This window comes from Sparus aurata, chromosome 7 (assembly GCF_900880675.1).
Source record: "Sparus aurata chromosome 7, fSpaAur1.1, whole genome shotgun sequence".
In the NCBI taxonomy this organism is placed as follows: domain Eukaryota; kingdom Metazoa; phylum Chordata; class Actinopteri; order Spariformes; family Sparidae; genus Sparus; species Sparus aurata.
Window position 1 is genome coordinate 4,492,272 of NC_044193.1, and position 27,284 is coordinate 4,519,555.

The following is a 27,284-nucleotide window of genomic DNA, read 5'->3' on the forward strand; positions in this document are numbered from 1 at the left end:
ATGTAAAAACTTGCATTACACAGTATATGATCTTAAATTAACAGTATAGTGTTGTAATTGTAACCTGATTACCAGTTTTACAACAGTATTTTGACATTTTTTAAAAGGTAAATCAAATAATTTATAGGTGGTATATCGTTTTATTACATTAAATATTGATTAAATATACAAGATTTTTATGTAAAATTATATAATAAAAACAAATAACAACAATCTCATGTAATTTTAAGCCTGATTATTTGTGTTATTGCAGTGTTCAACCGTATTTTTAGGTAATTTCATTGTTTTTACAGGTGCAAAAGTCCTTTATTTAACATTAAAAAGACAAAAAAAATACATAAAATCATGTACAATTAAAGTTATTGACTGTATTTTAATAATGGCAAATTACTGACTTCTTTGCCGCCCCAGCTGCCGGAATATTACCATTTATTTACCATTTTTTTTTACAATGTAATTTAACGGTAAGTGTTTGGCAACTTTTGCTGCCAGACTTTTTACCGTTTTTTTAAAAAAAAATTTTACAGTGTATACAGAGGCTTTATTATTATTATTTGTATTGTGTTTATCTGCCCCAAGCAGACAGCTGGTCATGGCCATGCAAAAACCAATCATATTCTAATTTCCTTATATCTAACAATGTTTACTGTTCATCAAAGTTAATTAAATTTCCACCTCAAGGAATAAGCACGTACTCACACACAAAGATTTGGTGCAAACCCCTTCAACAAATTCTACTTCCTCTTATTGTTTACTCCAACAGAGTCAAAAAATCACTAACTGAGCGGAAATTACCGTAGAAACACCCTGCAATGAAACCTAAAATTACCACTGCCATGTTCCAATACAACTGTTAAAAAACTGCAGAAAGCACTTTCAACTTGACTGACAGGGAGAATAGTTTGCTGGGATTCTTTATCTCCTGTAACAAACACTCTGGCCTGTTGAATTTTAGAAAAGCAAAAAAAGTAAGCATTAGTTGAGGAAATGTGACCATAGAAAGGGAGGGCCTCTTTCTGTGCGCCTTTGTTCTGACATGTTGAGAGAGCCAGTTTCATACTTTCACTTTCTTTTGCAGTTAATTCTTGCACTTGAGTTGAGCGCATTTTATAACATCTGCAGTGACGCCAAGAGTCATGGTAAGACAAAATTTGAGGTTTAATTCGCAAATTTGTTTAGGTAAGATTGGTATGTCTCAATTAGCAGTATTGATTGATTTTATCGTTTTTATTCAGTACAAAAAACTTAACTGTTATTTGCATTTGTTGTTTTAATGTTGCAAATCTGACTCTTAGGATAACTGAGCTTCTCACGAGTTCATCAACACAGTTATGCTTACTGACCAATGATGAACAAATTCATTTTTGTCTCAATGTGTAAATGTAAGATGTCATATGAATGATCATTTTGTATATCTATACAGTATATTATAATTTTTTTCCAATTGAGACAGTTCTCTCAGAGAAGTTCCAATCCTCTAATGACATTTCCTCTTTTTTTCTAGCGTGTACACGGCGGGAGGGCAGGAGGTAAGCAAACATCTAGAAAAATGGGTGTATAAATTTCTCTAAGAAATGATGATTTCTGGGGATACAGATTAGACATATCTCTTTCCATAGAAGTCCATAAATACTTGATGATTCTCTACATATTAGTGGCACATTTTGTAATCAAATCCTTAAATATATAAAAACTTTTTTCAAACTATTATTTGCAATGTAATTTTCGTAATAGTTCATCTTAGCCTAGAAGTATTAATACAATAAAAATACCCTTTTTCTTTCAGCTTTGACATTAAATGATGTGTCACTTTGTTTGCAGTCAATGCAGAGCTGAAAGCTGGTGGAGATATATCCACTAGTGTATCCGGGGCACTAGAGATGATTGACACCTTTGACCGGCCTGGTAAAGCTTCCTGTGGTAAAGCCTTTAAAAGAGCCGATGCATATGCAAATGGATTTGAGGATAAAGCTATGAAGCGTATTCCCAAGGCAGGAGTTTCCTTTGCTGCAGGATATTTGCATGCTCAAGCTGAATGGAAGATCTGTAAGGCTTCAGCCATGGGCCCCAATGTCGGTGCAGAAGCTAAAGCCTCTCTGACATCAGGTGCCAGTGTCTTTTACAAAGCCGAACTGGCCAGTGCTTCAGCCTCTGCAGGTCCACTGAAAGCTAAAGTTGGCCTGTCTGCAGAAACCGGCGCCAGCATCAGTCCATTACATGTAGAGGGAAAGTTTCTTGGCACAGGCTTCTCTTTTGGTAAAAAAATGGGCTTTTCTGTGTTAGGGAGTGGCTTTGAATTTAATCTATTTTAAACTGCATGTCTGTGCCAAATACAGCTGTTTATCTTCACTGCAGATAAGCTATTTGGAAATGATGAGTGATTTTTCCGTGTCTGGTGCTTTTAAACTGAACATACTACAAAACTAACTATTGTTATCATACTGACATACAAATAAAATAGTTGTACTTGTACTGTGCTAATCAGAGGTCACCACTGTCTTGATTGTTTCATTTCCTGCCATGAACTTCCTGTTCCTCCCACTGGCTTCCACATGTCTTTATCCTGCTTTGCTGACATTAAACTTGTAAACTCTCAAGTAATCTTTACTTCCTATTGTCTGGTTTTCTTTTAACATAACATCCTGCAGAATAAGATGCACAGTTGATTTACCCCTGAGCACAGCTAATCCAAGGCAGTACAGAAGAATGACGTTCCAAATTTACACTTTAAAGTAAATGTCGATTAATTCAATCTTGCAGTCTTAGTTTGTATAGTTTCACATGAAGATTTGACTCAAGTCCTGCCTACACAAGCTTTTAAAAGTCTATACAAAAATAACCTTTGTTTTAAAGTAGGCAATCCTTTTTACTATTAATTAATTCCCTTATTTATTTTTACTAATAATTCTTCATTTCAAATGCCCACAGAAGACCACCTGAGCCTGAAGTCTGATCAGCAACCAAACTCCAAACAGACATTTTGTGACATAAAATGCGATCAGAGCTTATGTTTAAAGTTTTAACCTGCAAAGACAAGAGAAAGACAAACAGCAAACAATATTTGCTGGTCCTTTTCAAATTTTCCAGGTTATTTTAACTTTTGTCAGATGTGGTTTTACAGTCAAACATTCTTGTGTGTTTATCTCTATGAACACTTTCTATGAAGCCCATGTCTCTAATGCATTCTAACTCACTATAAACATACTTATAGTTATAATGTGTCTTTAATCTGCCTTTAGCACAGTAAAAACATACTTATAATTAGAGGTGTGAATGTTCACTGACCTCACAATTTGATTTGATACAATATGATTACGCTTCAGCTGTCAATGATAAGAATGCAAAACGTTTCTCGATGCATTGTGATGTATCTCAGCGTACGGCATCCTCAATGATCTTTATTACTGCACATGGCTACTTTTTCATCATTTAAATTCCCCTTTTATTCAGAAAGTTGTTCCAATAATCAGACTACGCAGTCTATAAAATTAAAGCTGTATATATTCAATACAAAAACATTAAAAAAACAACTTTACTTTAAGTATGAGTTTTGACTACTTTTTATAACACTACACACACACACACACACACACACACATCTTCCCTGAAGTTCATACTTTCACTTTAACTAAGTACAAAATCCCCAACTATGCAGATATAACTTCAGTTACGCCCAACAATGAAACTGATCACTGTCAGTTTGTGGTTAACGGTGTGTAGACAACTTGTGCAGCTGCACATGGTGACATGAAATCACAAAAGACAGCCAAGTATTAACAAATCATATTGGAGCTTTTATTTCATGTGAATCTGAATAAAATGAAAACAAGACAGGCTTTAATTTTAAACACTTTGTTAATACGTTAACTTCCATCATGCTTCATCAAAAGTACTTGAGTAAATTTACAAACATGTAAACAGACGAACACACCAACAAACTCACTGTTTGTGTAACTCACTTTTTGGAAACATTTGGGATAATGTAAGTACACAACTCAACAAAATATATAACAATGATGTTGTCGTTTGAGACATTTGAATGCAGAATTAATACATAGTATGGCTTTAACCAGGTACAGCAGTACATTTAACTTTTGCTTTTTATTGGCGAACCGCTCATTGTTTGGCCCCTTTGTTTAAGGCTGTTGTTAAGATATTTTCATACTTCACTTTCTTCTGCCAACTGATATTTATGCACCCCACCGTGTTCAGCACCACAGTGCATCTCTCTTTGTCTGTCTCTTTTGAGTGATGCCAGGGCCTTCCTGTCCTCAGTAGTGTGATTGGAGGACGTGCTTTTGTATTTGCAAGAGCGACTGATTCCTTCAACCGTGAGACAGAGAGAGAGAGAGAGAGATACTTACTGTTAAAGCTACATCTTTCACTTGACTTCAACGGAGCAGGAAATCCCCAACTGTGGGTGGACAGTGAAAACTCATCAGTGTTAGTTTCTGGTTGTTATCTGCTGCTGACGTTTCCTCATTTTCTTTTACAGTAAACTTCTTGTCCTGAAGATGTCAGGTAGGCAAACATCATCCAGAAGAATAAGTGTGTACTTTCCTTTAAAAAGTGTATCGAGCAGACAGATGTAACATTTACATTTAATAAACCTCTTGTTAATTTATAACTTCAGTGACATGTATAAACATGTGTACAGTGAAGCCAAAATAAGTATTTCCTTCTCTTTCTTTCAAATACAGGCAATGAGGGTAAGTAAATGACTTTTTAAATAATTGTTGTGTCAGTTAAATAAATGATTTACTCTGATGGGCTGTTGGTTAAAATTAGATTTAAGGACGTGTTGATATTTTAAGAAACAGTTGTGATGTTGTGAGAAAAACATCGGGAGATACAGATACAAATTTGAAAGAGAACATTTTATAGGCCTGCAAAATATGAGGAAAATCTGCGATGTGCGATAACACTGTTCAGTATTGCAATGACGATATAACTTGTGATAAATTAACAAATATTGAAGTTTGCATATTATTAACTATACAGTTAATGATTGGCGTTAGTTTTGAATTGTTCAAGTAGGCCTTTATGATGGTATTGCAGGTGGCACCTGTGTTTGTAACACATTATCTCTCCTAAATCCAAAATAAGTCCATATAGCAGTGTGATTAAATGTGGGCAGCACATATGCAAACACACAGCATATTGCTCCGTGGTGTCACTGGCTGCAAGCAGCACACACACACACACACACACACACACACCTACACACACACACACACACACACACACACCACACACACACACACACACACACACACACACACACACACACACACACACACACACAGCTCTCTGACCCATTACAAACATCCCGTTATTCATTCCCTTAACTGTTTAGTGTCTTCAATGATGAGACATGTTTTAATCCGCAGTGAGCTTATGCTCAAACTTTAATGTAAGAACGAACATCATACATGTCATGCAGCCTGCAGCTTCTCTCGTTCATCCATTCAAACTAGTATCATCCTCAATAGATATGAAACCTGATGGTTCCCTCTGTTGGTCACATTGGGTATTGCATTACATATTAACACATTTAGTAGCGTTATCAAGGGTGCACACTTGTTCGTCCTACTATTTCCTGGATACATAACGTTACTTACATACTCACACAATCAGCACACACTCAGTGCTGTTTCTTTTCACCACAAGGTCTTCGTCGGCCACATTATCATCGCTTTTCTCTCCTCCCTCAGCCATCATAACTTGGCAATCACCACCAAACTGATGCCGATCAATTTTGTCAGGGCAGCTAACGCAGCCCTAACATTTTATCTTGAAAAACATTTGAGAGCAAATAAATTAATTTCAGAAATATTCATTTTAAGTTTTGATTAATTCTTGAAATCTCAACACCACAAAAAATAAAAGTTCTTCCTCTGGTAAGGTTTTTCTTTAGTCATATTTGAGATTAAATGCTCTGTATGTATTAAATCTCTCTCTGTTTGCAGCTGAAGCAGCTCGACTTGTTGGTAGAGGAACATGTGTGAATGGCAGCGACGACAAGAGGGACAAGAAGCAGCCTGCCAGAGACTTTGCCGTTCTTTCCTATGCAGGAACTGAGAAAGAAGATGATGATATAAAGGGGAAAGGAGTGTACGCTGCTGGAGGATTGGGTTATGTTCGTGCTGAAGATGGATTGGTGTGTTTTGAGGCCAAAGGGCCCAGTGTCGGCTTAGGAGCCGGAGCCTCTGATGAGTTGGGTGCCAGACTCTTTGCCAAAGCAGAGTTGGCCAGTGTGTCAGCCTCTGTTGGTGCGATGAAAGCTACCCTAGGTCTGTCTGCAGACACCGGCATTGGCGTCGGTCCTTCAGGTGTCGAGGCAAAGTTTCTGGGAACAGGCGTCTCCATTGGACGTGAATTGGGCTTTTCTGTGTTTGGTTCTGGAGTTACAGTTAAACTGTGGTGAACTGTGTCTTTGTTACAAACACAGCTGTTGTTGGTTATTTAACTTCTACTCCCACAATTAAACAGTGATTGTATTTGAAATCTGCTGCATTTATAGCTCAAACTTGTCATGACATTGTGGGTTTTTCCCTGTTCAGCGTCTGCTGCTTTTATATAGACAGTGAACATGATAGAAAAATGTGTTTTTGTCATGCTGAAGATAAAATACACAGATAAGCACACTGTACTGTCCATGAGAACAACTTCCTGTTCTACCTGCTGGCTTCCTCTCAACTTTATCATGATTGTTGACGTCTGAACATTAAAGAAATGTTGACTTCTGATTCTGTATTCCATTTTCTTCTCGAAGTAGAAGATGTATAGTTAAAACTGTCAGTACCAAAGAATGATGCTGAACATGTACTGGAGGCTTTTCATATCAAGCAGCAGTAATTCTGATTGCATGGCTTCACATGAAGCTTTGGCTCAGGTCTGGCCTGGATTACACCACCTTTTAAAGCATTCATTCATATTATTTTACTGAAGATTAATTAATCATTTACTTATTAACGACCTGAGCCTGAAGTCTTGTAATGTTTCTCAGCAGCCAGAAATCCAAACATAATGATTTAGAGACATAAAACCATCTTCACACAATTCAGTTAAAGCTTTTATGTGAAGCTCAAACATTCACATGAAAATTCACAATAACAGTTTATCAGGTTAAACACAGCTAAATGAATGGTTGCTGCTCAGATGATGCTGCAGACTCTTCACTGTGAGTCCTTTTCAAGTCATTCAGTTTGTGTTGACTTGTTCAGGTAAAGATCCAGGTGTGGCTGTGCAGTCCAATAATCTTGTGTTTTTGTCTTTACTAACAGAAGTTAAAACAGATGATAGCAGGAATAAGAGTCATATTCATCTAAAGATGCAGTGCAGGTATTTGTCTCACTAAACAGGCTCAAAGGTGCCCCCTTGTGGTGAAAACACAGCATACAGCACAGGCTTCTCTTTTGGTAAAAAAAAAAAAAAAGGGGGGGGGGGGGCTTTTCTGTGTTTGGGAGTGGCTTTGAATTGAATCTATTGTAAACTGCATGTCTATGCCAAATACAGCTGTTTATCTTCACTGCAGATAATCAATTTGGAAATGATGAGTGATCTTTTAGTGTCTTTTAAACTGAACATACTACAAAAATAACTACTGTTGTCATACTGACACAAAAATAAAATAGTTGTACTTGTACTGTGCTAATCAGAGGTCACCATTGTTTCATATCCTGCCATGAACTTTCTGTTCCTGCCACTGGCTTCCACTCGTCTTCCATCCTGCTTTGCTGACATTAAACTTGTAAACTGTCAAGTAATGTTTACATTCTATTGTCTGATTTACTTTTAACATAACATCCTGCAGAAGAATAAGATGCACAGTTGATTTACCCCTGAACACAGCTGATCCAAGGCAGTACAGAAGAATAACATTCAAACTTTACTGAAGACATTTTAAAGTAAATGTTGATCAATTCAATCTTGCAGACTTAGTTTGTATAGTTTCAGATGAAGATTTAAATCAATCCTGATTAACAAGCTTTTAAAAGTCTATAAAATATAACCTTTGTTTTAAAGTAGGCAAAACTTTTTACTTTAATCAATTCCTTATTTTTACTAATAATTCTTTATTTCAAATGCGCACAGAAGACCACCTGAACCTTTAGTCTGATCAGCAAACAGAAATCCAAAACAGACATTTTGTGACATAAAATGCAATCAGAGCTTCTGTTTAAAGTTTAGACCTGCAAAGACAAGAGATGATGAGGGTAAACAAACAGCTAACAATATTTGCTGGTCCTTTACAAATCATCCAGGTTATTTTAACTTTTTACAGGTATGTTTTATTTGTATTAATAGAAATTATCAGGGTGAGGTTTTAATTTAGGACCCAACGTGCAGACAAACACAGGAGGCAGGAAATGGGAAAAACAAGAGAGAGCTTTATTTTACCAAAAAAACTGAGCAAATACAAAAAAGAAAAAAGAAATGAAGCTGACACAAACTAGTCAAAAGGGAGCAAAAGCAAAGTAGCAACAAAGGCTAAATCAAAGTATAACCAAAAGCAAAGTTCAAGTGCAAAAATAAGAAATCTAAATCCAAAACATACCAATAGGAGACACTGGCAGAAACATAGTGTGATCAAGGACATCACACACACAACGAACTGACAAGGAGTGCAGAGAGAACAGAGACTCAATACACAGACACTAACGAGGAGATCAGGAACAGGTGAGGAGAGTGAGGAGGGAAGACGACAGGTGAGGTAACGAAAGGAAACACAGAGGGGAACAACATAAAGGAGACACTGAAAAGACAGAAGAGACACAAAAAGGGCATGAAGTCAAAACATAAGTCACAACAAGAAGACACAGAATCCCGAACCATGACTAGAAATTACTCACATGACAACCATAAAAGGAATCATGGTAACACTTTCTATGAAGTCATGTCTCTAATGCATTCTAACACGTTAGGAACATACTTATAATGGGGATGCTCTGAGTGAGTAAGTCTTTAATAACCTTTCTATCTGTCTGTATAGGAAAGTATATCTCTTCTCTTAATACTTTGATTCAGTTGACCTCTGTAAATATGACACTCAAAATTAAACTCCTGTCCGTTCAGTGCAAACAAAAAAAAAAACAAGCGACATCAGCACAGATAAGTTGTACTTGAGTTGCTGACCTTCATCTATTATCACAGTCTGATCCAAAGTACTTTTATCTTTGATGCACTGAAAGGACTGTGAGTGTCATATTGTGTCTGACCAACAGACCAACACTGTCGTCCACTGAGCCACAGAGCCTGCAGGCTTATTGTAAAGCCTTCATTTTCCCATAAGTCTTTACTTTCACTTACTCACTCCAACAGAAACAAGCTTTGAAACAAACATCCTGTTATAAAATCAAAGATATCAGCAGCCAGCAGCAGACACAGCTGCCACCAGTGTAACGGAGCATCTTAGGTTTCCTTATTGGTCAGACTTGATTTACTGTCACTTTTCTGCCTGTGTAAACATGTGAAAAAAAACTTGTCAACATTTCTTGTTGAAACCAAGTGAAAACGTGTTTCTCATGGAAAAAAAAATGTTATTTAATTTCACAAATGACAAATTGAAAAAATAAAGAATTCTCACCTGACCCTCAGGGCTTCCGTACCACCCTCCTGTCCTCATGTTTGCTTTTGTCATCTCTACGGACACAAATCCAAAGATTTAGGCAACATGTTAAATTCCATATATGAACATTTATAACTGTGAAATCATGTAACAAGAGTAAAACATTTATAGACAATGTAAGAAAGATGTGATATAATCAACATTTTAAGATAAATATTGACTTTCAACTAGATTTTTAAAATCTTTTGGGCCCAACTTTAGGCCCGTGCGTCATGCCTCCACTTACCCCAGCCGAGTCTATTTAGCCTGCATACATGGATGCAGAACCTCACATCTGCCACTGGACTAGACTTCACAAGCAACTTTTACTATTTCTGGACTGAATAGGACCTGTTTAAAAGTGATGGGTTACAAACTCATCAACTTCACCACCTTCAGTCTAAAATGACACTTTCCCCAGCTAGACCCTGTCCAGTGTCCTAACCTGGCATCCCATAACCCAGTGCTGACAGTGCGGGTCAAGATGGTGCTGGATCTGTTTCCTCCACTGACTCTCTCACCCATGTTAAATCCTCCATCAGCCCTGTTTCTGTTGGTGCTGCTTCATCTATCTACAATATTCCAGTCTTGGTTTCTCAACAAACTTATAATATTAATATACAGATTTTAAACATCCATCTATCCATTTTCGTCCGCTTATCCGGGGCGGGTCGCGGGGGCAGCTGTCTGAGCAGGGACACCCAGACTTCCCTCTCCCCGGATACTGCCTCCAGCTCTTCCGGGAGGACCCCAAGGTGTTCCCAGGCCAGCTGAGTGACATAGTCACACCAGCGTGTCCTGGGTCTTCCTCTGGGTCTCCTCCCGGCGGGACATGCCAGGAACACCCCCTGAGGGAGGCGTCCCGGGGGCATCCAAAACAGATGCCCGAGCCACCTCAGCTGGCTCCTCTCGATGTGGAGGAGCAGCGGCTCCTCCCGGGTGACAGAGCTCTTCACCCGATCTCTAAGGGAGCGCCCTGCCACCCTGCGGAGGAAACTCATTTCAGCTGCTTGTATCCGGGATCTTATTCTTTCGGTCGTGACCCAAAGTTCATGGCCATAGGTGAGGGTAGGACCGTAGATTGACTGGTAAATCGAGAGCTTCGCCTTTCGGCTCAGCTCTCTCTTCACCACGACAGAGCGATACAACGACCGCGTTACTGCGGCCGCTGCACCGATCCGTCTGTCAATCTCACGCTCCATCCTTCCCTCACTCGTGAACAAGACCCCAAGATACTTGAACTCCTCCACTTGAGGCAGGAACTCTCCTCCCACCTGGAGGGAGCAAGCCACCTTTTTCCAGTCGAGAACCATGGCCTCGGATTTGGAGGTGCTGATTCTCATCCCAGCCGCTTCACACTCGGCTGCAAACCGCCCCAGGACATGCTGGAGGTCCTGGCTGAACGGAGCCAACAAGACCACATCATCCGCGAAAAGCAGAGATGAAATCCAGTGGCTCCCGAACCAGATCCCCTCCAGCCCCTGACTGCGCCTAGAAATTCTGTCCATAAAAATAATGAACAGAACCGGTGACAAAGGGCAGCCCTGCCGGAGTCCAACATGCACCGGGAACAGGTCTGACCTACTGCAATTTTTTTTAAGATTTTAAACAGTAACAATAACATATGTCATGAGTCTACAACCCCTGACTCAGATCTAACACCTGCATTAACTGTTAGTCCCATCACATCTGTTGGTTCCTCTCATCCTCGAAGTTGTGATAAGGGTGTAAACAGTAACAATCTCAAACCATTAAATAATCTCTGTTCCTCGAAAGCTTACTGTAATCTAGAGGCAGGCTCAGATCGTAAATCTGTCCTGGTAGCTCTGGAGTGTCAAGCAGACTTCATAGAACAAAAAGGACTGGGGATTATTCACATGAACATGCGTAGTTTATTATCAAAATTAGATTATGTTAAGGTTTGGGCTCAACAAACAAACGCTGATATTGTTTTCTCTGAAACTTGGTGGTCTAATATTATTGAGGATGAAGACATTGCAATCGATGGCTATAATGTTTTCAGGACTGACAGGGAAGGTTTCACAAAAGGATGAAGGATTTCAGTTTTTGTGAAAAAATGCCTTTCTGTCCCTGTTATCAAGTTTATATCAATGCCTAAATGTTTTGAATATTTAGCGTTAAATGTCTGTTTATGGAACACTGCAAATTGTGAAAATCTATTTCTCATTAGGGCCTATTGTCCACCTTCTGTAACATCTGATGCTATCAAAAAAATATTCAAATGAATATCTGCCCATGAAAAGTAAGGAATTCTGCTATAAGGTGATCTGAATTTGACTTTTTTGAAAAATGTATGCAACAATTTGAATTTAACAGAGTTAATCACTGTTCCTACAAGGCCTAACACAAATAATCCTGAGCGTGGTTCTCATTAGAACTTATTTTAACTAAAAGGCCTCATAAGTTCAAATCTACTGGTGTTCTTCCACTTGATTTCAGTGATCACTGTCATATTGCTGTTGTTAGGGACACTAGACTACAGAAATCTCAAGCTCGAATAATCATTAAAAGACATTTTAAATATTTTGTCGATCAAGTGTTCTTACATGACTTATACCTCAGTGACATCTCGCACTCTGCTTCTATCACTGACCCTCATATTACTCTTGATCACTTTATTGGAACCTTTAATTCTGTTGCTGAAAAGCATGCCCCTTTTAAGAAACTAAGAGTAAAAAATAGAAGCAATCCTTGGTTCACCTCAGAGATCTCAAAGATGATAATGGTCAGAGATACTGCCTGGAGCAAAGCCCGCGCCTCTGGCTTGAGATCTGATTGGCAGGATTTTCATCGGCTGCACAATCAGTGTCCGGTCATGACAAAGCTCGATGGCCATTTTTATCCATAGGGAGGGAACAACACTGCAGGATTTCTATCTACAAGGCCCTGCTGAATGTTTTACCTGACTATCTCACCAGTTTTATCTCATTTAGAACTTGTAATTTGCACACTCGTTCACAAGAGTCCTTGATTTTAAACATTCCCAATGTAAGGACTGAATTGGGGGAGACTGCTTTTCAGGTCTATGCCCCTCAGAAGTGGAATGACTTACAGCGTGCTCTTCAGCTAAATCATCTAGTTTCTTTAGTTTCAAGTGCCTATTGTTCATTGTTCTGCAGTCTGATTGCAATTGTAATTTAGGACAGGAAAGCATGCTCTCAGTTGACCTTCCCTGAATAAATAAAGGATTCATTCATTCATTCAACACTGTCGTCCACAGAGCCGCTGTCACTAAGAAATGATTGTTACCTGTAACTATTGTGGCTCACTGATGCAGTATTTATGTTGGTATAGCCTTCTGTAAATACAATACAACAAATCATTAAAGATCTGAAGTTGAACTTCAACTTTGCTACAGTTCTACTGCAGCCGTGTGGCATTGAGGGCTTTACAATAAACCTGCAGGATTATTGTAAATCCTTCAGTTTCCCGTAAGTCTTTACTTTCACTTACCCACTCCAACAGATATGAACTTTGAAACAAACATCCTGTAATAAAACCGACATCAGCAGCCAGCAGCAGACACACCTGCCACCAATGTAACAGAGTGTCTTAGGTTTTATTCTTAGTTGTCAGAGTTAATATACTTTCACTTTCTTCTGCAGTCTGTTATTTATGCACTTTGTGTTCACTCCCGCATATAGATATACATTTACACTTCAACTTAAATATCACATCTGTCCATCTCCTCCTCTACAGGCTGCCGCAGGTCAACTTTAATTAATTTAATGTGATTTTAACTTAAGGTGTTTTTGATCTTTTGTTTTGTTTTTGTGCTTCTCTTTCATCCATCACAATTTAGAGAAAGTCATGACTGTCCTGTCTCTATTCAAGCATTGAAGTTTTGAGTTGAGTTTGTTGAGTTTTGGGCGCTTTTTACAACACATACACAAACACACACACACAGACTTACATTAAAGGTTACAATTTCCCTTTGGTTCATACTTTCACTTTACTGTTGACCACTGTGTGCTGAAAAAAACTTCAGTCACACACAACGATGAAACTGATTACTGTCAGTTTGTGGTTTCCGCTCACTGTTTGCCGCCTTAGTTTAAGGCTGGTTAAGCTATTTTCATACTTTCACTTTCTCCTCCTGTCTTGTATATTATGCACTGTGCCCCACTGTGTTCACCCCAGCAGCTGAGCTGATCGCACCCAGCATACAACTTTTGCTGTTGACAAAAGAGCATCATTTAGGTAAGCAATCCACCATGTGAGCTTTATTATGTGACCTGCAAGTAAACATGCTTTATGGCTTTCCAGATGCATTACGAAATATCATTTTCTATAGATCTGTACAGAATATGTTCATTACCACAGTTATTTTTATTCCATGTGAGCTCGTTCTCACAGAGAAACTCTGTTTTTATCTGCTGCTGACATTTCCTCTTTTTCTTTCACAGTAAACTTCTTGTCCTGAAGATGTCAAGTGGTAAGTTTATACTTTCCTCTAAAAAGTAGTTTATCAAGCAGACAGATCTAACATTTACATTTAATAAACCTCTTGTTAATTTATCACTTCATCAGCTGTAATATAATTTATGTTTACATGTGTACAGTAAAGTCAGAAAAAGTAAATCTGCAAAAGCAAATGTCACATTTTTCCTTCTCTTCTTGACGATAAGGTTAAGTAATTTAAATAATTCTTGTGTCAGTCAAATAGATAATTTACTTCGATGGGCTGTTGGTAAAAGATTTTAGGACTTCATATTAAGGACTTAATATTTTAAGAAACACTTGTAATGTCATGAGAAAAAGTTCAGGAGATACAGAATATAAAGTCAGAATTTAAAATTGGACACTTTATCTTGAAAATCTTCTTCATCTTTATTTCCTCTGTCTTCCTGTGATACATTGTATTTGTTTTCTTGGGGTTATTTATGTTGTAATCATTACGAACAAATGTTGTTTTCCAGAATAACAAGATAATTAATCATGAGAAAATAAATAAATAAATAAATAAATTATCAATGAAAGTCATTTTTCAAGTATTCATGGCATTGTAACTGTTATACTATGTAAAAAGCTTCTTCTTCTCCTCACCTCTTTTCACAGACGTGCAAGACTATTGTATTCATGAAAAATCAGTCCACAGTGAAGAAAAATGTGACAAATAGAAAACATGCTTTGGATTCAGAAGGATTAATATTTTAAGAAAAACTTTTAATGTTATGAGAATAAAGGTTATTAGATACAGAGAAGAACGTCATAATTTAACAGAGAATATTATAATTTGAAAGCAAATTATTTTAGTGATGAGGGTTTATTCCACCACTGAGAGAAAACTATCTGACACATCAGTTCCTCAGGTGTAAAAGGTTGTATGGAATTGAAACAATCTGGCTTGATGACTCCTCGATGACTTGTCACATTAAACTGACAAATCAGACTGAAGTCCAGTAAATCAGATGTTCTTCTGTGGACTGATATCTGAGACAAACTCTACTTTTAGAAATGTTTATCCTTTATGATTCTCTTGGGATTTTGACCCGATGTTGGTTTTGTAACAATCTTTCTCATGAATGTTGAGTTTTAAATCAGATTTTTCTTAATGTCATTCTCATGATTTCTTTTTTCAAAATATATTCTTCAAATCTCAACATCACAAAACTTTTTGTCCTCTGGTATGATTGTTCTACAGTCGTCTTTTAACATTAGATAAAATGAAGTGTCTCTGTTTGCAGTCGGAGCAGGATCAGGATCCTCTAATTCAGGTTCCGGAGCTTCAGTCTCAGTTGGGCCTTTGACAGCTACCGTCGGTCTGTCTGCAGATACCGGCGCCAAGATCAGTCCAACACAAGTGGAGGCAAAGGTGCTGGGAACAGGCGTCTCCATCGGACGTGAAGTGGGCTTTTCTGTGCTTGGTTCTGGGTTTAAATTTAAACTGTGGTGAACTGTGTCTTTGTTACAAACACAGCTGTTGTTGGTTATTTACCTTCTACTCCCACAATTAAACAGTGATTGTATTTGAAATCTGCTGCATTTATAGCTCAAACTTGTCATGACATTGTGGGTTTTTCCCTGTTCAGCGTCTGCTGCTTTTATATAGACAGTGAACATGATAGAAAAATGTGTTTTTGTCATGCTGAAGATAAAATACACAGATAAGCGCACTGTACTGTCCATGAGAACAACTTCCTGTTCTACCTGCTGGCTTCCTCTCAACTTTATCATGGTTGTTGACGTCTGAACATTAAAGAAATGTTGACTTCTGATTCTGTATTTCATTTTCTTCTCGAAGTAGAAAATGTAGTTAAAACTGTCAGTACCAAAGAATGATGCTGAACATGTACTGGAGGCTTTTCATATCAAGCAGCAGTAATTCTGATTGCATGGCTTCACATGAAGCTTTGGCTCAGGTCTGGCCTGGATTACACCACCTTTTAAAGTATTCATTCATATTATTTTACTGAAGATTAATTTATCATTTACTCATTAAAGACCTGAGCCTGAAGTCTTGTAATGTCTCTCTGCAGACAGAAATCCAAACATAATGATTTAGTGACATAAACCATCTTCACGCAATTCAGTTAAAGCTTTTATGTGAAGCTCAAACATTCACATGAATATTCACAATAACAGTTTATCAGGTTAAACACAGCTAAATGAATGGTTGCTGCTCAGATGATGTTGCAGACTCTTCACTGTGAGTCCTTTTTAAGTCATTCAGTTTGTGTTGACTTGTTCAGGTAAAGATCCAGGTGTGGCTGTGCAGTCCAATAATCTTGTGTTTTTGTCTTTACTAACAGAAATTAAAACAGATGATTGCAGGAATAAGAGTCATATTCATCTAAAGATGCAGTGCAGGTATTTGTCTCACTAAACAGGCTCACAGGTGCCCCCTTGTGGTGAAAACACAGCATACAGCACTCACTGAAAATAATAAAGTTATTGGACACTTAAATAATCTTGTGTGTTTAGGTTGAGTTGGCATGTTGACTTGATGTGTGTATGTGTGTGTGTGTGTGTGTGTGTGTGTGTGTGTGTGTGTGTGTGTGTGTGTGTGTGTGTTTCAGGGGATTAAATGAACACCTGCCACCTGTCAGTCAGATTTAGAGTGATAAGATGCCCTGTTTTTATAGATACCAGTGACTCAGTGTTTAAAAGTAAAAAGATTTGCATTAAGATTTCAGAAGTGGAAGATGAGAAAATATGAGCTTTTTGGCAGGTGAGGAAAAAATAAAGAAAATTCAGGCCCTGATGTGACCAATGTAAATAAACTGTATTTCTGCTTATGGATAAAACAAGAATGACTATAAGAATCATGATTATTTCTATATGCAGTGACAGGCATTAGTCAGGCTACAACAGAAAGTTGGTGCCCCCTTGTGGCGAAAACACAGCAGACAGATCAAAACTATGACACCATAAAATGAGGGAAAATATGGCAAATCAAACAATAACACGAATTCTATATCAAATATAATGTAACACTGAATTAAATATCATTTATTAGGTCATTTAAGTTCACCAGGTCAAACAAGAAGTAAACCTTTACACTGGAACTGGACTATAAAATGTTGAAAAGTGCTCAAAAGAAGTTTGTAGCAACAGTTTATATTACAGGATGTAGTGTGAATAAATAAACATACAATACTTACAGGTTCCTACTTGTACTCACATTAAGGTAACAAGAGATTAACACTTCCATATTTTAGAGGTTTGGGCTCAACAGGACGGCGTCACATCGTCCCCTCACTCAGGTGTGACAGAAAATAATACTTTTCTCAAACAGACAATCCCAAATCAAACACTGAACTGACTACTTCCAACTACAGTATGTTGATTGCAATAGAGATCATCTTCTCATGCTGTTGCCAGAGTTATCTCTCTCTCTCCCAGCACTGACTGGCCTCTTAGCGAGAGATCTAACATTACATGAAACATTCCTTGGTACCGGTCCTCCTTTGCCCTCAGTCATTAACAGCTTTCTGGTAGGAGCTTGTGAATATATTGCACTGATTAAACCAAGAGGGCACTAAATATCTGTACTGATATTAGCAGGGGTGGAGCTAGTTAGCTGTTAGCAGCCAGGGAGCAGCAGAGTCCTGCGCTGTGTGTGGTTGTGGCTTTGTAGCACAAACAAACTGTCTCATGTATTCATCAGACGGTAAATGACTCAGACCCTCACAGATATCAGTGTTTGTGACTCCTGATAAATGTGCAAACTATGGCGTGTGTAGTTTTTCTGTACACACAAAAAGGGAAAAGCCTTTAGGGGGCACTACTGAGTTGTTGTTGCTGCACCTGAGGGCAGTTGTGGTATCAGATTAAAGTACTCATGAGTTTGAGTCTACAAGCTAAATTTGGTGAGTGTGTGAACATCCTAAAGTCCTCTGATCAGTGTCGGAAAAAATTTAAATTGAAGCACGCCATCCAAGATGGCTGACTTCCTGTTGTGGCAAAAAAAATTCCTCAAAATCAATTCCTGGCTATATCAATGAGACCTATCAGTCCTGTAAATTTCATGAAGATCAAAGAAGGTTTTGGTCACATGACTCGGCGTTAGAGGGCGTTATGTCCCCTGGCCACACCCACAACCAATCATGTTGAATCATGACATTTTACCAGATGTGACATGTGTGCACAGTTTGGTGAGTTTTGGAGGATGTTTAAGCCGCCAAACATGCGTTTCTTTTGGCAGACGAACATTTTGAACTTAAAGAAACAATAAGGTCTTCGCACTGATAGTGCTCGGGACCTAAATATACGCTTACACTTAAACTTAAATATCACATCTGTCCATCTCCTCCTCTAAGAGCTGCCACAGGTCAACTTTAATTTATTTAGTGTGATTTTCTTTTTTAAAGCCTTTCCCTGAGACCATGAAGCAGTCTGAGCAGCAGACTGCTTCATGGTCTCATGTTTGTTTTTGTCTGCTCTACTCTACGGTCACAAACCCAAATATTTAGGCAACCTGTTGAATTCCACATATGAACATTTATAACTGTGAAATCATGTAAAAAGAGTCAAACATTTATAGATAATGTAAGAAAGATGTGATATAATCAACATATTAAGATAAATGTTGACTTTCAACAAGATTTAAAAATATTTTGCCTCTTTTGTGAAATAAATTGTGTTGGTGTACTTTTGAATTCTCTCACTTCTCACACAAAAAGAAAGAGAACTGAACTGATAATTAGGGTGTAGCATTTTGAAGGCCAGTGTTTTCCTGGTGAACAAAGTGTGCTAAATTATATTTGTGTTTAGTGTTTTGCAAAAATGATCATTACCTGTTAGTATTGTGGTCACTAATGCAGTATTTATGTTGGTATAGCCTTCTGTAAATACAATTAAACAAATCATTAAATATCTGAAGTTGAACTTTAACTTTTCTACAGTTCTACTGCAGCCGTGTGACACTGAAGGTTTTACAATAAACCTGCAGGCTTGTTGTAAAACCTTCAGTTCCTGTAAGTGTTTAATGTCACTTACTCACTCCAACAGAAATCAACTTTTTAATAAACATCTTTATCAATAAAATAACACCATATCCGCAGCCAGCAGCATTCAGTTACATCAGCTGCCATTAATGTATCTGAACCTCCTAAGTGCTCAGACTCGATATACTTTCACTTTCATCTGCAGTCTGGTATTCATGCACTTTGTGTTCACCCCAGCATGACATTGCAAGACAAAACAATCAAAAATATACGTTTACACTTAAACTTAAATGCCACATCAGTCCATCTCCTCCTCTAAGGGCTGCCACAGGTCAACTTTAATCCATTTAATGTGATTTTTTTAAAGCCTTTCAGCAGCAGACTGAGGAAACAACATCTGCAGCTACAGTTCACAGTGTTGAAGGTTCAAACCTGCAGAGCTTAAACTGTCTGCCCTATGGAAGCCCTGAGGGGCCATGTGAGAAAAGTTTCTTTTCTGGTGATCCGTTTTTTGATCTAAATTATTTATCTCCTGTGTTTATGACTTGTGATCTGACGGATAAAAAAAAGTTTTGCCAGGATAATCTTTCTAATCTGTCGAGCGTGCACTTACTCCTTCACTGGCGGAGACGGAAACGTATTCCAGCATTTTCGTGTTTATCTTCATAATGTACATGTCCATGTTACAGCCTGTCATGAGCCATGAGCCTTACAATAGCCTGTTAAGCCTGTTAAGTGCACACTCGATGGATATGCTAGTTTGGTCTAGCTACCGGAACACACGGATGTCAACAAACAGGTAAGTAGCTGCTTGCACAAACACACTATTTTAACTACTTTTTTATTCATTTTGAGTCATACACGCTACAGTGCTGTGTGCTAAGGTGTCTGCTGATGTTGCATAACTTTTGGTGTGAGATGTGGAGCATGTTAAGATGCTTAAAACACAGCGTTAAGTTCTGACCCCATGCTGTTAGCGTTCAATGCTACATCTCCGTTCACGGAGCTCTGTAATGGTTGGACCAATTTTATTCGCGTCTTCGGTACTGGCAAGTCAAGGGTAGCTTGAGCAATGAAGCTGCATGTTTAAATCGACCGAAGTTCTCCTTTAAGTCTTTGTTCGGCTGTCCTGATGCTGCAGCTGACGGTGTGGTGACTAGCACTTATGTTCTAGATTTACCTCATGCAGGCTTGGCTCCGCCCTGCAATCAAGCCTATTGGTCACAGCTGATTTGGGCAAAACTGCCTATTAACACTCAGTTTCAACAGTTTCACAACAATTTACCCAAAAAGTATCGAGACAAGATTAAATATTACAGCTAACCTTCCTCACAGAATGCCTCACACTATATCTACAATTCCCTCTTACTCACCAGCAGTAATTTCACAGCTTCTCTTTCCTGGACAAAATGGATCTGCAGCTACAGTTCACACAGTATTTGTATCCCACAACATCATCAACACAACCTTAAGTCAGAAATAAAACCTTGACCTGTTGGTCATACTAGAGGTGAAGTAAGAGAATCACAGAAGTTGTCTTGTTGTCATTGCACAAGTGTACAACAAGATTCTAGCATTATCCGAGTATTTCACACAACAAGGCTCTTTAAAATCTAACGATTTTATAACAAACCATCTCAGAGTTCTTGAGATGTTTCCTTCTGTACTGTCAGTCTTTTAGTGATGACACGGTAAGAGTCAGTAGTTCTCCAGAATCTGTAGGATTTATCCACTGAGGATCATGAATGTCTCTAAACAATCACATGGCAGTCCATCTAACAGTCCATATGTTTCTTTCATTTATATTTTTAATAAACTTACTTATCAATAAAACCACATGACATCAGCAGCCAGCAGCATCCGGATACATCAGCTGCCATTAATGTAACTGAATCTCCTAAGTGCTCAGACTTGATACACTTTCACTTTCCTTTCCCGTCTGGTATTTATACGCCCTGGTCCGTCACTCCAGCAGTTCAGCTCAGTGCACACAGCACACAACTTCTGCTGTTAACAAAGCAACCTTATTCAGGTAAGTAACGCATCCTATGAGATTCTCAACTAAATGTATACATGCTGGTTTGACTGGTAGTTTACAATATGTACCAGATAGTGCAGCATGTAGCAGTTATTATTTTGTTTATAGTTGTATTCATGTTTTTGTTTATTCACCTGACTCACAGAATATGGAGGAGCTTCACTAACACAATGATATATGATGATATATATATATATATATATATATATATATATATATATATATATATATATATATATATATATATATATATATATATATATTACACTACTATGTTATATATTTTCTTTGTTTGGGAAAACCCCACTGTGTTCACTCCAGCATCTGAGCTGATCGCACCCAGCACACAACTTCTCCTGTTAACAAAGGAGCCTCATTCAGGTAAGCTGTCCACCATGTAAGCTTTATCATTTCAACTTAAAGTAAACAGGCTTTATGGCTTTCCAGAAGCATTATAAAATATCATTTTCTATAGATCTGAACAGAATATGTTCATTAACGCAGTCATTCTTATTCCATGTGAGGTCGTTCTCACAGGGAAACTCTTTTATCTGCTGCTGACATCACGTCAGTAAGTCAAAATCGGACATAGTATTTGTTCTTTTCAGAAAATGAAGGTAAAAGACAAATAATTATTAAACATGGATGTTGTAAGAACTGTCGTTGAAATGAGCTTTAAGACAACAACACACAGAACAAGTAAGTTAATTATTATTTCCTACGTATAATAGTGCAATATAATATAATATAATATAATAGTGCAGTATTTAATATTTATTTCTATTTTCCAATTCAAATCTGACTCACTGATGGAGGAGCTTCACTTGCACATAAATGCTGAATGATATATTCATTAACACAGTGTGGCTCTAATCTGCTGCTGACATTTCCTCTTTGTCTTTCAGGGTAAACGTCTTTTCCTGAAGATGGCCGGTAAGCAAACATCATCTTCAAGAATAAGTTCACTGTCCTCTAAAAAATCTAGTATATTGAGGAGACAGATTGCCTGCTAAATAAACTTAATCTCTCATTTAACTGACTGAAAGTGAGACAAGGAGCTGGGATAGGCTCCAGCCTCATCCATAATTCTGAAACAGATAAGTGGTTTCAGATAATGGATAGATATATAATATTATGTCATCAGGCGCGAACTACTGTAGGTGTAGACTGCAGCAGGCTCCATCACCACTGGTGGTCTTCGTCCCACCTGTATGAGCAAAAACAAGCGAAAACATTTGTACTTTTTATAAGGTGAGCACATTAACATTTACATACTGTAAAGGACACATTCGACTTGTTTTGATACAATGTGAGAACAAAATTAACAGGTGAACGTAAGGGATCACTGGACCTCTATTTTAGTTTATGTTTCATCAATAAGACCTAATTGATATCTGTCCCTCAGGTAGACCAACATCATCATCATGAGGACGTCTGAGACAGATTACTTTTACTAAACTTGTATTTACTTTTATTTTCAGTGACTGAACGTTAAACAGGGAGCTGACAGATCTCAGTGCAGGATAACAAAAATAATGCCCACATTTTTTTGTGCTAAGTGTTCAAGTACCTTTGTGTAACAAACAAAAAATGTCAGTTCTGTTGATCTGTTATTATAACATTGAAAACATGTTTCATGTGACTTTTACGGTTTTTAAACATTTACGTTTATAAGTAAACAAGCAAATAACAGAGTTTCTCTTTTCTTTCTTTCAAACACAGGCGCAATTGGTAAGTAAATTCCTTTTGAAAGGATATTGTCCTCCTAGATCAGCCCTGAGATTGACACCCTAACCAGACAAATTTGATTGAATACAGTTTCAGATGCTCTTCAGTGGACTAAAATCTCAATTGTATTTCTGTAATTAAACTGTTGAATCTATAACAACCTCAAAATATTACTTTCTTTCCAAAGTTATTCTATTGTGCAGCTTGTTCCCCACCAAATTATCACAACATCCTTGAAACCTCCAGATCACAAAACCTTTTTCACTGGTGGTGATGTTGTCCTCTGGTCTTTGAGTTGAAATGTAATGTCTCTGTTGCAGCCACGTCAGTCGCGGTAGCAACCTTGGACAAAGCCTTAGAACAACTGCCAGAAGAGGAGGCCAAAGCTTCTGCTGTTGTGGGTCATTATCATGATGAAGATGGAATCTTTGCTCTTGACGCCAAAGGACCTAACGCCGGAGCAGAAGTTGGAGTCTCTGGGAAGGATCGCAGTGTCAAAGCCTTTGCCAGAGCAGAGGTGGGCAGCGTTGCAGGTTCAATTGGCCCGGTGACAGGCACACTCGGTCTATCTGCAGATACCGGCGCCCACATCAGCAAAACACAGCTGGAGGCAAAGGCGCTCGGAACAGGCGTCTCCATCGGACGTGAAATGGGCTTTTCTATCCTTGGCACTGGGTTTAAATTCAAATTGTGGTAAACTGTACCTTCGTTTTCAGCAATGAATCAATGAAACAATTTCACATTTTTAACTGACACCTGTACCATGTATGTCTTCAATACAGACAATAAATGTGAAATAGAAAAGAGATTTTCCAGTGTCTACTGCTTTCAGATAATGAAGTGAATATAGATAGATAGATAGATAGATAGATAGATAGATAGATAGATAGATAGATAGATTGAGATTGACTGAGATTACAAAAAAATTACAAAAAAAACATAAATTGCTTCAAACAGCTCGTGTTAACATGCAGGCCTTCTGAGGTGGTTGTGAAAGCTCAGCCGTGCATCGAGGATGTAAATAATGTCTTTTCAAATCAGTTTGGGATCTCTGAGCTTTTAGGGACTTGGATTACACCGGACGGGCTGTACGGAGCCATTCTCTTTTATTGCTTCAGTTGTTCTTTTACGTTTTAAAACAAGTCCACATCTACACAACTTGTTTAGGAGAATGCTGTAAATATGTTTTTCTGTGAATCTCCAGAAATGTGTTCTTCACCCGACCTTCCATCGGCATGGTGGTTTGTAGGTTAATACTGAATTTAAAAAATGTGGGTGAATTTATCCTTTAATTAAGTACTGGAATTGACAAGACTTGAGTCAGGTGTCTGGTTCCTGATGATGTGGAAAAATAAAAACAGCTGGTGGGGATTTTGGGTGGGTGGGCTAACGAATGCATTACATTTATCAATACTTCACACAGCAGCAACATCAGCACAACATCAAGTTGCAGCAACAACAGTGTATGCTTTGTTATAGAATCAGAAGCAGAATCACAATCACAATCACAAATACTTCAATAATCCGAGGGGAAAATGTTTTGCTTATTACTTAGGAAGTGCTCTATGGCAACACTGGGGAGACGTATAAGAATGCCGAAAATCTCTCTCTCTCTCTCTCTCTCTCTCTCTCTCTCTCTCTGGTTCACAATATTGCCAAAGCATACAGGATTACAGAACAAGTATATTAACAATAATAATGATAATAATAACAATAACAATAATGGCAGTAATAATAAACAATATATCACTTGTCAGGTGTTGTTGTGCAGCTTGTCTCTTCTCCTCTTCATTTACCTCTCTCTCTCTCTCTCCTGTACACATCAGCACATGCCAATTGCGCTACAACAACATTATAGAAAAGTACTGTACCAGCAACAATTTGCAACACCAGTACCAGAAATAAAACCAAAGCAAAAATAACAGTATTTGTAGAGAAAGAGTTGTTTCAGAGCTGGGCATACCTTATTTAAAAAGCAGCTCACATCGACGGCCTTTCTGTGAGGCAAACAGGTTAATCACCATGTCATTAAAGTCCGCTGATTTTTAGATCTTAGCTCAATGGACAGCATAGCCAGTGCGTTTAGCCTGTCCTGTCCCATTGTACTTCTGAGAAAGGATTTGATCCTCTTCAGTGTACTGAAACACCTCTCTGACTCTGCAGATGTCATGGGGGTTGTGATGGCGATTTGCATTATTTTCAGTGTTTCAGAAAAAGTGCTCTGAAGATTGTTTTCAGTCAGCATCCTCAACAGTGACATGGCGGACGTTAAGTCTGCAAACTCCACACTGCTGTACATCACCATCAGCTCACCTTTCAGTTTGTCCCTGCAGAGCAATTTTTTTAAAACTCTCACACATGGACTTCAGAGCTTCTGTGTTGAGGGAACTTCATCTTTGTCTGCCAAAGACAAGCTCAAATAAATCCGTTCAAAAATATGCAGTGACATAAAACTGTCTCAAACAATTCAGTTAAAGCTTTTATGCGAAGCTCAAACATTCACATGAATATTCACAATAACAGTTTATCAGGTTAAACACAGCTAAATGAATGGTTGCTGCTCAGATGATGCTGCAGACTCTTTAATGTGAGTCCTTTCAGTTTGTGTTGACTTATTCAGGTAAAGATCCAGGTGTGGCTGTGCAGTGCAATAATCTTGTGTTTTTGTCTTTACTAACAGAAATTAAAACAGATGATAGCAGGAATAAGAGTCATATTCATTTAAAGATGCAGTGCAGGTATTTGTCTTTGAATCCCCACAATGCACTTGGCTCAGGTTGTTTCTGCTGCACACTGTTATTCTGAGTTAGTTAACAGGATCACAGCCTAAATCTTCCACTGATGAGCTACTTCTAGGAACTCATTCACTTAGTTAGTGCTGAAACTATCAGAAAAATAATGTGTAAACAATTTGGATCAGACAAAGATGACAAATATCCAGATAGTTCATATAATCGAAAATGTAATAATTTAATGAATGAAACTGCTGGTCAATCAGAATGAGCAAATGAAAACAATCAAGAGAATTCTTTGTAATTAAGTATTATGTTAACAAAATAGCCATTGAGATCAATACATTTTATACACCAATAATTTGATAGACTTGATGAATGTTAACATGCTCCCACTGTGTCTTATAGCAGAAGTGGACAACTTACCCAAAACAAAGACAAAAAACACACAATTATAACAATGAATACACTTTCAGGTCAGTTTGGCTGAAATTCAATTCAATTCAATTCAATTTATTTAGGATGACCCCTTAAGATGCAGCATCTCGTTTTCGAGGGGGTCCCAACACAGATACAAAGAAAACACAAAACATACATTACAATAATATACAACAGACACAAAAATACACTGCTCTACCACTTCCACAGCCCCCACGCCCCACCCACCCCATCACACACATACCTACTTAAACATGTACATCAGTGGCGGCTGATGACTGAAAAAATTGGAGGACAGGAGGAAAACCAGTCCACGGTGTCATGTTATTTCATACAAGTCAACTACTTATCCCTACTTCCTTATATTCAATGAAAATTAAGCCACAAAACAATGACTTACAAGACTTCTTTAAAAATCATTTTATTAAATGGCTAATATACAAGACAAAACAAATACCAAGGTCAGAATTCCAGAATTCGATTACCAGACAGCTGTGTGGCAGGCAACTGCTCTACCCACTGTGCTACCGCAGCAGTCAATGTACAGACTTCACAACAGCACAGCACATCACACAATCGCCCAAAACAACTGTGTTGCTGCTCTGTGTTGTGTTCCTGGTCGTGCCGCTAACGTTATGTCCTCCAGCAGGACGAACGGAACGAAAACTATGAATTATCTTTCTGACTGCTTCGCTCTGATTTCTTTCAGAAATTTGCTTATATTTCCTTTGAAACCGATTCCAATATCGCCGAAAACTCCATATTTCATGTCCGAGCATGGCTGGCAGTGAAAGCTGTAAAATACACAGAAGTATTTTTTGTTTACGGTTGTATAAATGTGAGAATGAAATTTGGGAACTGTTATTGGACCAACCTGCTGTCAATCTTGTATTCTGGTTGCTGATTGGTAAGGGAGGTCATCCTCCCTTAGCGCGTCATTTTACGTGTCGTAGCCAATCATAGATCAGCATGAAAAAAGCCTAACTGCATTGAGTGAATGGAAGGAGATCCCTCCCACGGAGGACAGAAGCCCTCCGTCCTCCTCTAGCCCCCACCTTCCTGCTCCCTGCTCCTCTCACAGACTGCTCTGTCTCCTCCGTCTGCAGCTGTCGCTGTTCAACCGTTTTAGGTGGATTTTCTTCCAAAGAAGAAACTTTTTTTATGATATAATATATATATATAATATTCTATAAATTATGATTTATTTCAACCAGTTACTCTTTCTTTAAAAAAAAATGACATACATATGTATACATACAAACATACACACATATACATATACACATATACATATATACATACACACATATATATATACATACACATAC

At 38.1% G+C, this 27,284-nt stretch overlaps 1 protein-coding gene and 1 long non-coding RNA gene across 3 annotated transcripts; both read left to right on the forward strand.

The window, feature by feature from the left end:
• Positions 1 to 932: 932 nt before the first annotated feature.
• On the forward strand, positions 933 to 6,749 carry LOC115584561 (uncharacterized). Of its 2 annotated transcripts, XM_030422052.1 has the most exons (5): positions 933 to 1,139; positions 1,505 to 1,529; positions 4,496 to 4,521; positions 4,701 to 4,709; positions 5,970 to 6,749. In XM_030422052.1, exons 1-5 carry the CDS (start codon positions 1,037 to 1,039, stop codon positions 6,425 to 6,427), a joined length of 621 nt encoding a protein of 206 aa, XP_030277912.1. In that variant the 5' UTR covers positions 933 to 1,036; the 3' UTR covers positions 6,428 to 6,749. The 2 variants fall into 2 exon arrangements, with proteins under 2 accessions (XP_030277912.1, XP_030277914.1); XM_030422054.1 differs by lacking the exons at positions 4,496 to 4,521; positions 4,701 to 4,709; positions 5,970 to 6,749 and adding an exon at positions 1,822 to 2,601 and having other exon boundaries at positions 1,065 to 1,139.
• Positions 6,750 to 13,721: 6,972 nt separating this feature from the next.
• Positions 13,722 to 15,849, forward strand: LOC115585297 (uncharacterized). The gene is made up of 3 exons (XR_003984682.1): positions 13,722 to 13,831; positions 14,038 to 14,066; positions 15,319 to 15,849. It is a non-coding gene; the product is annotated as an uncharacterized LOC115585297 (long non-coding RNA).
• Positions 15,850 to 27,284: the final 11,435 nt, after the last annotated feature.

What these genes read in the sequence shown, in the direction of transcription:
- LOC115584561 (XM_030422052.1), top strand. Translation starts at nt 1,037, where the DNA reads ATGTTGAGAGAGCCAGTTTCATACTTTCACTTTCTTTTGCAGTTAATT. An exon ending in CAGTGACGCCAAGAGTCATG is followed by an intron (nt 1,140 to 1,504) that starts GTAAGACAAAAT and finishes CTTTTTTTCTAG; the next exon opens with CGTGTACACGGCGGGAGGGC. An exon ending in ACACGGCGGGAGGGCAGGAG is followed by an intron (nt 1,530 to 4,495) that starts GTAAGCAAACAT and finishes TTTCTTTTACAG; the next exon opens with TAAACTTCTTGTCCTGAAGA.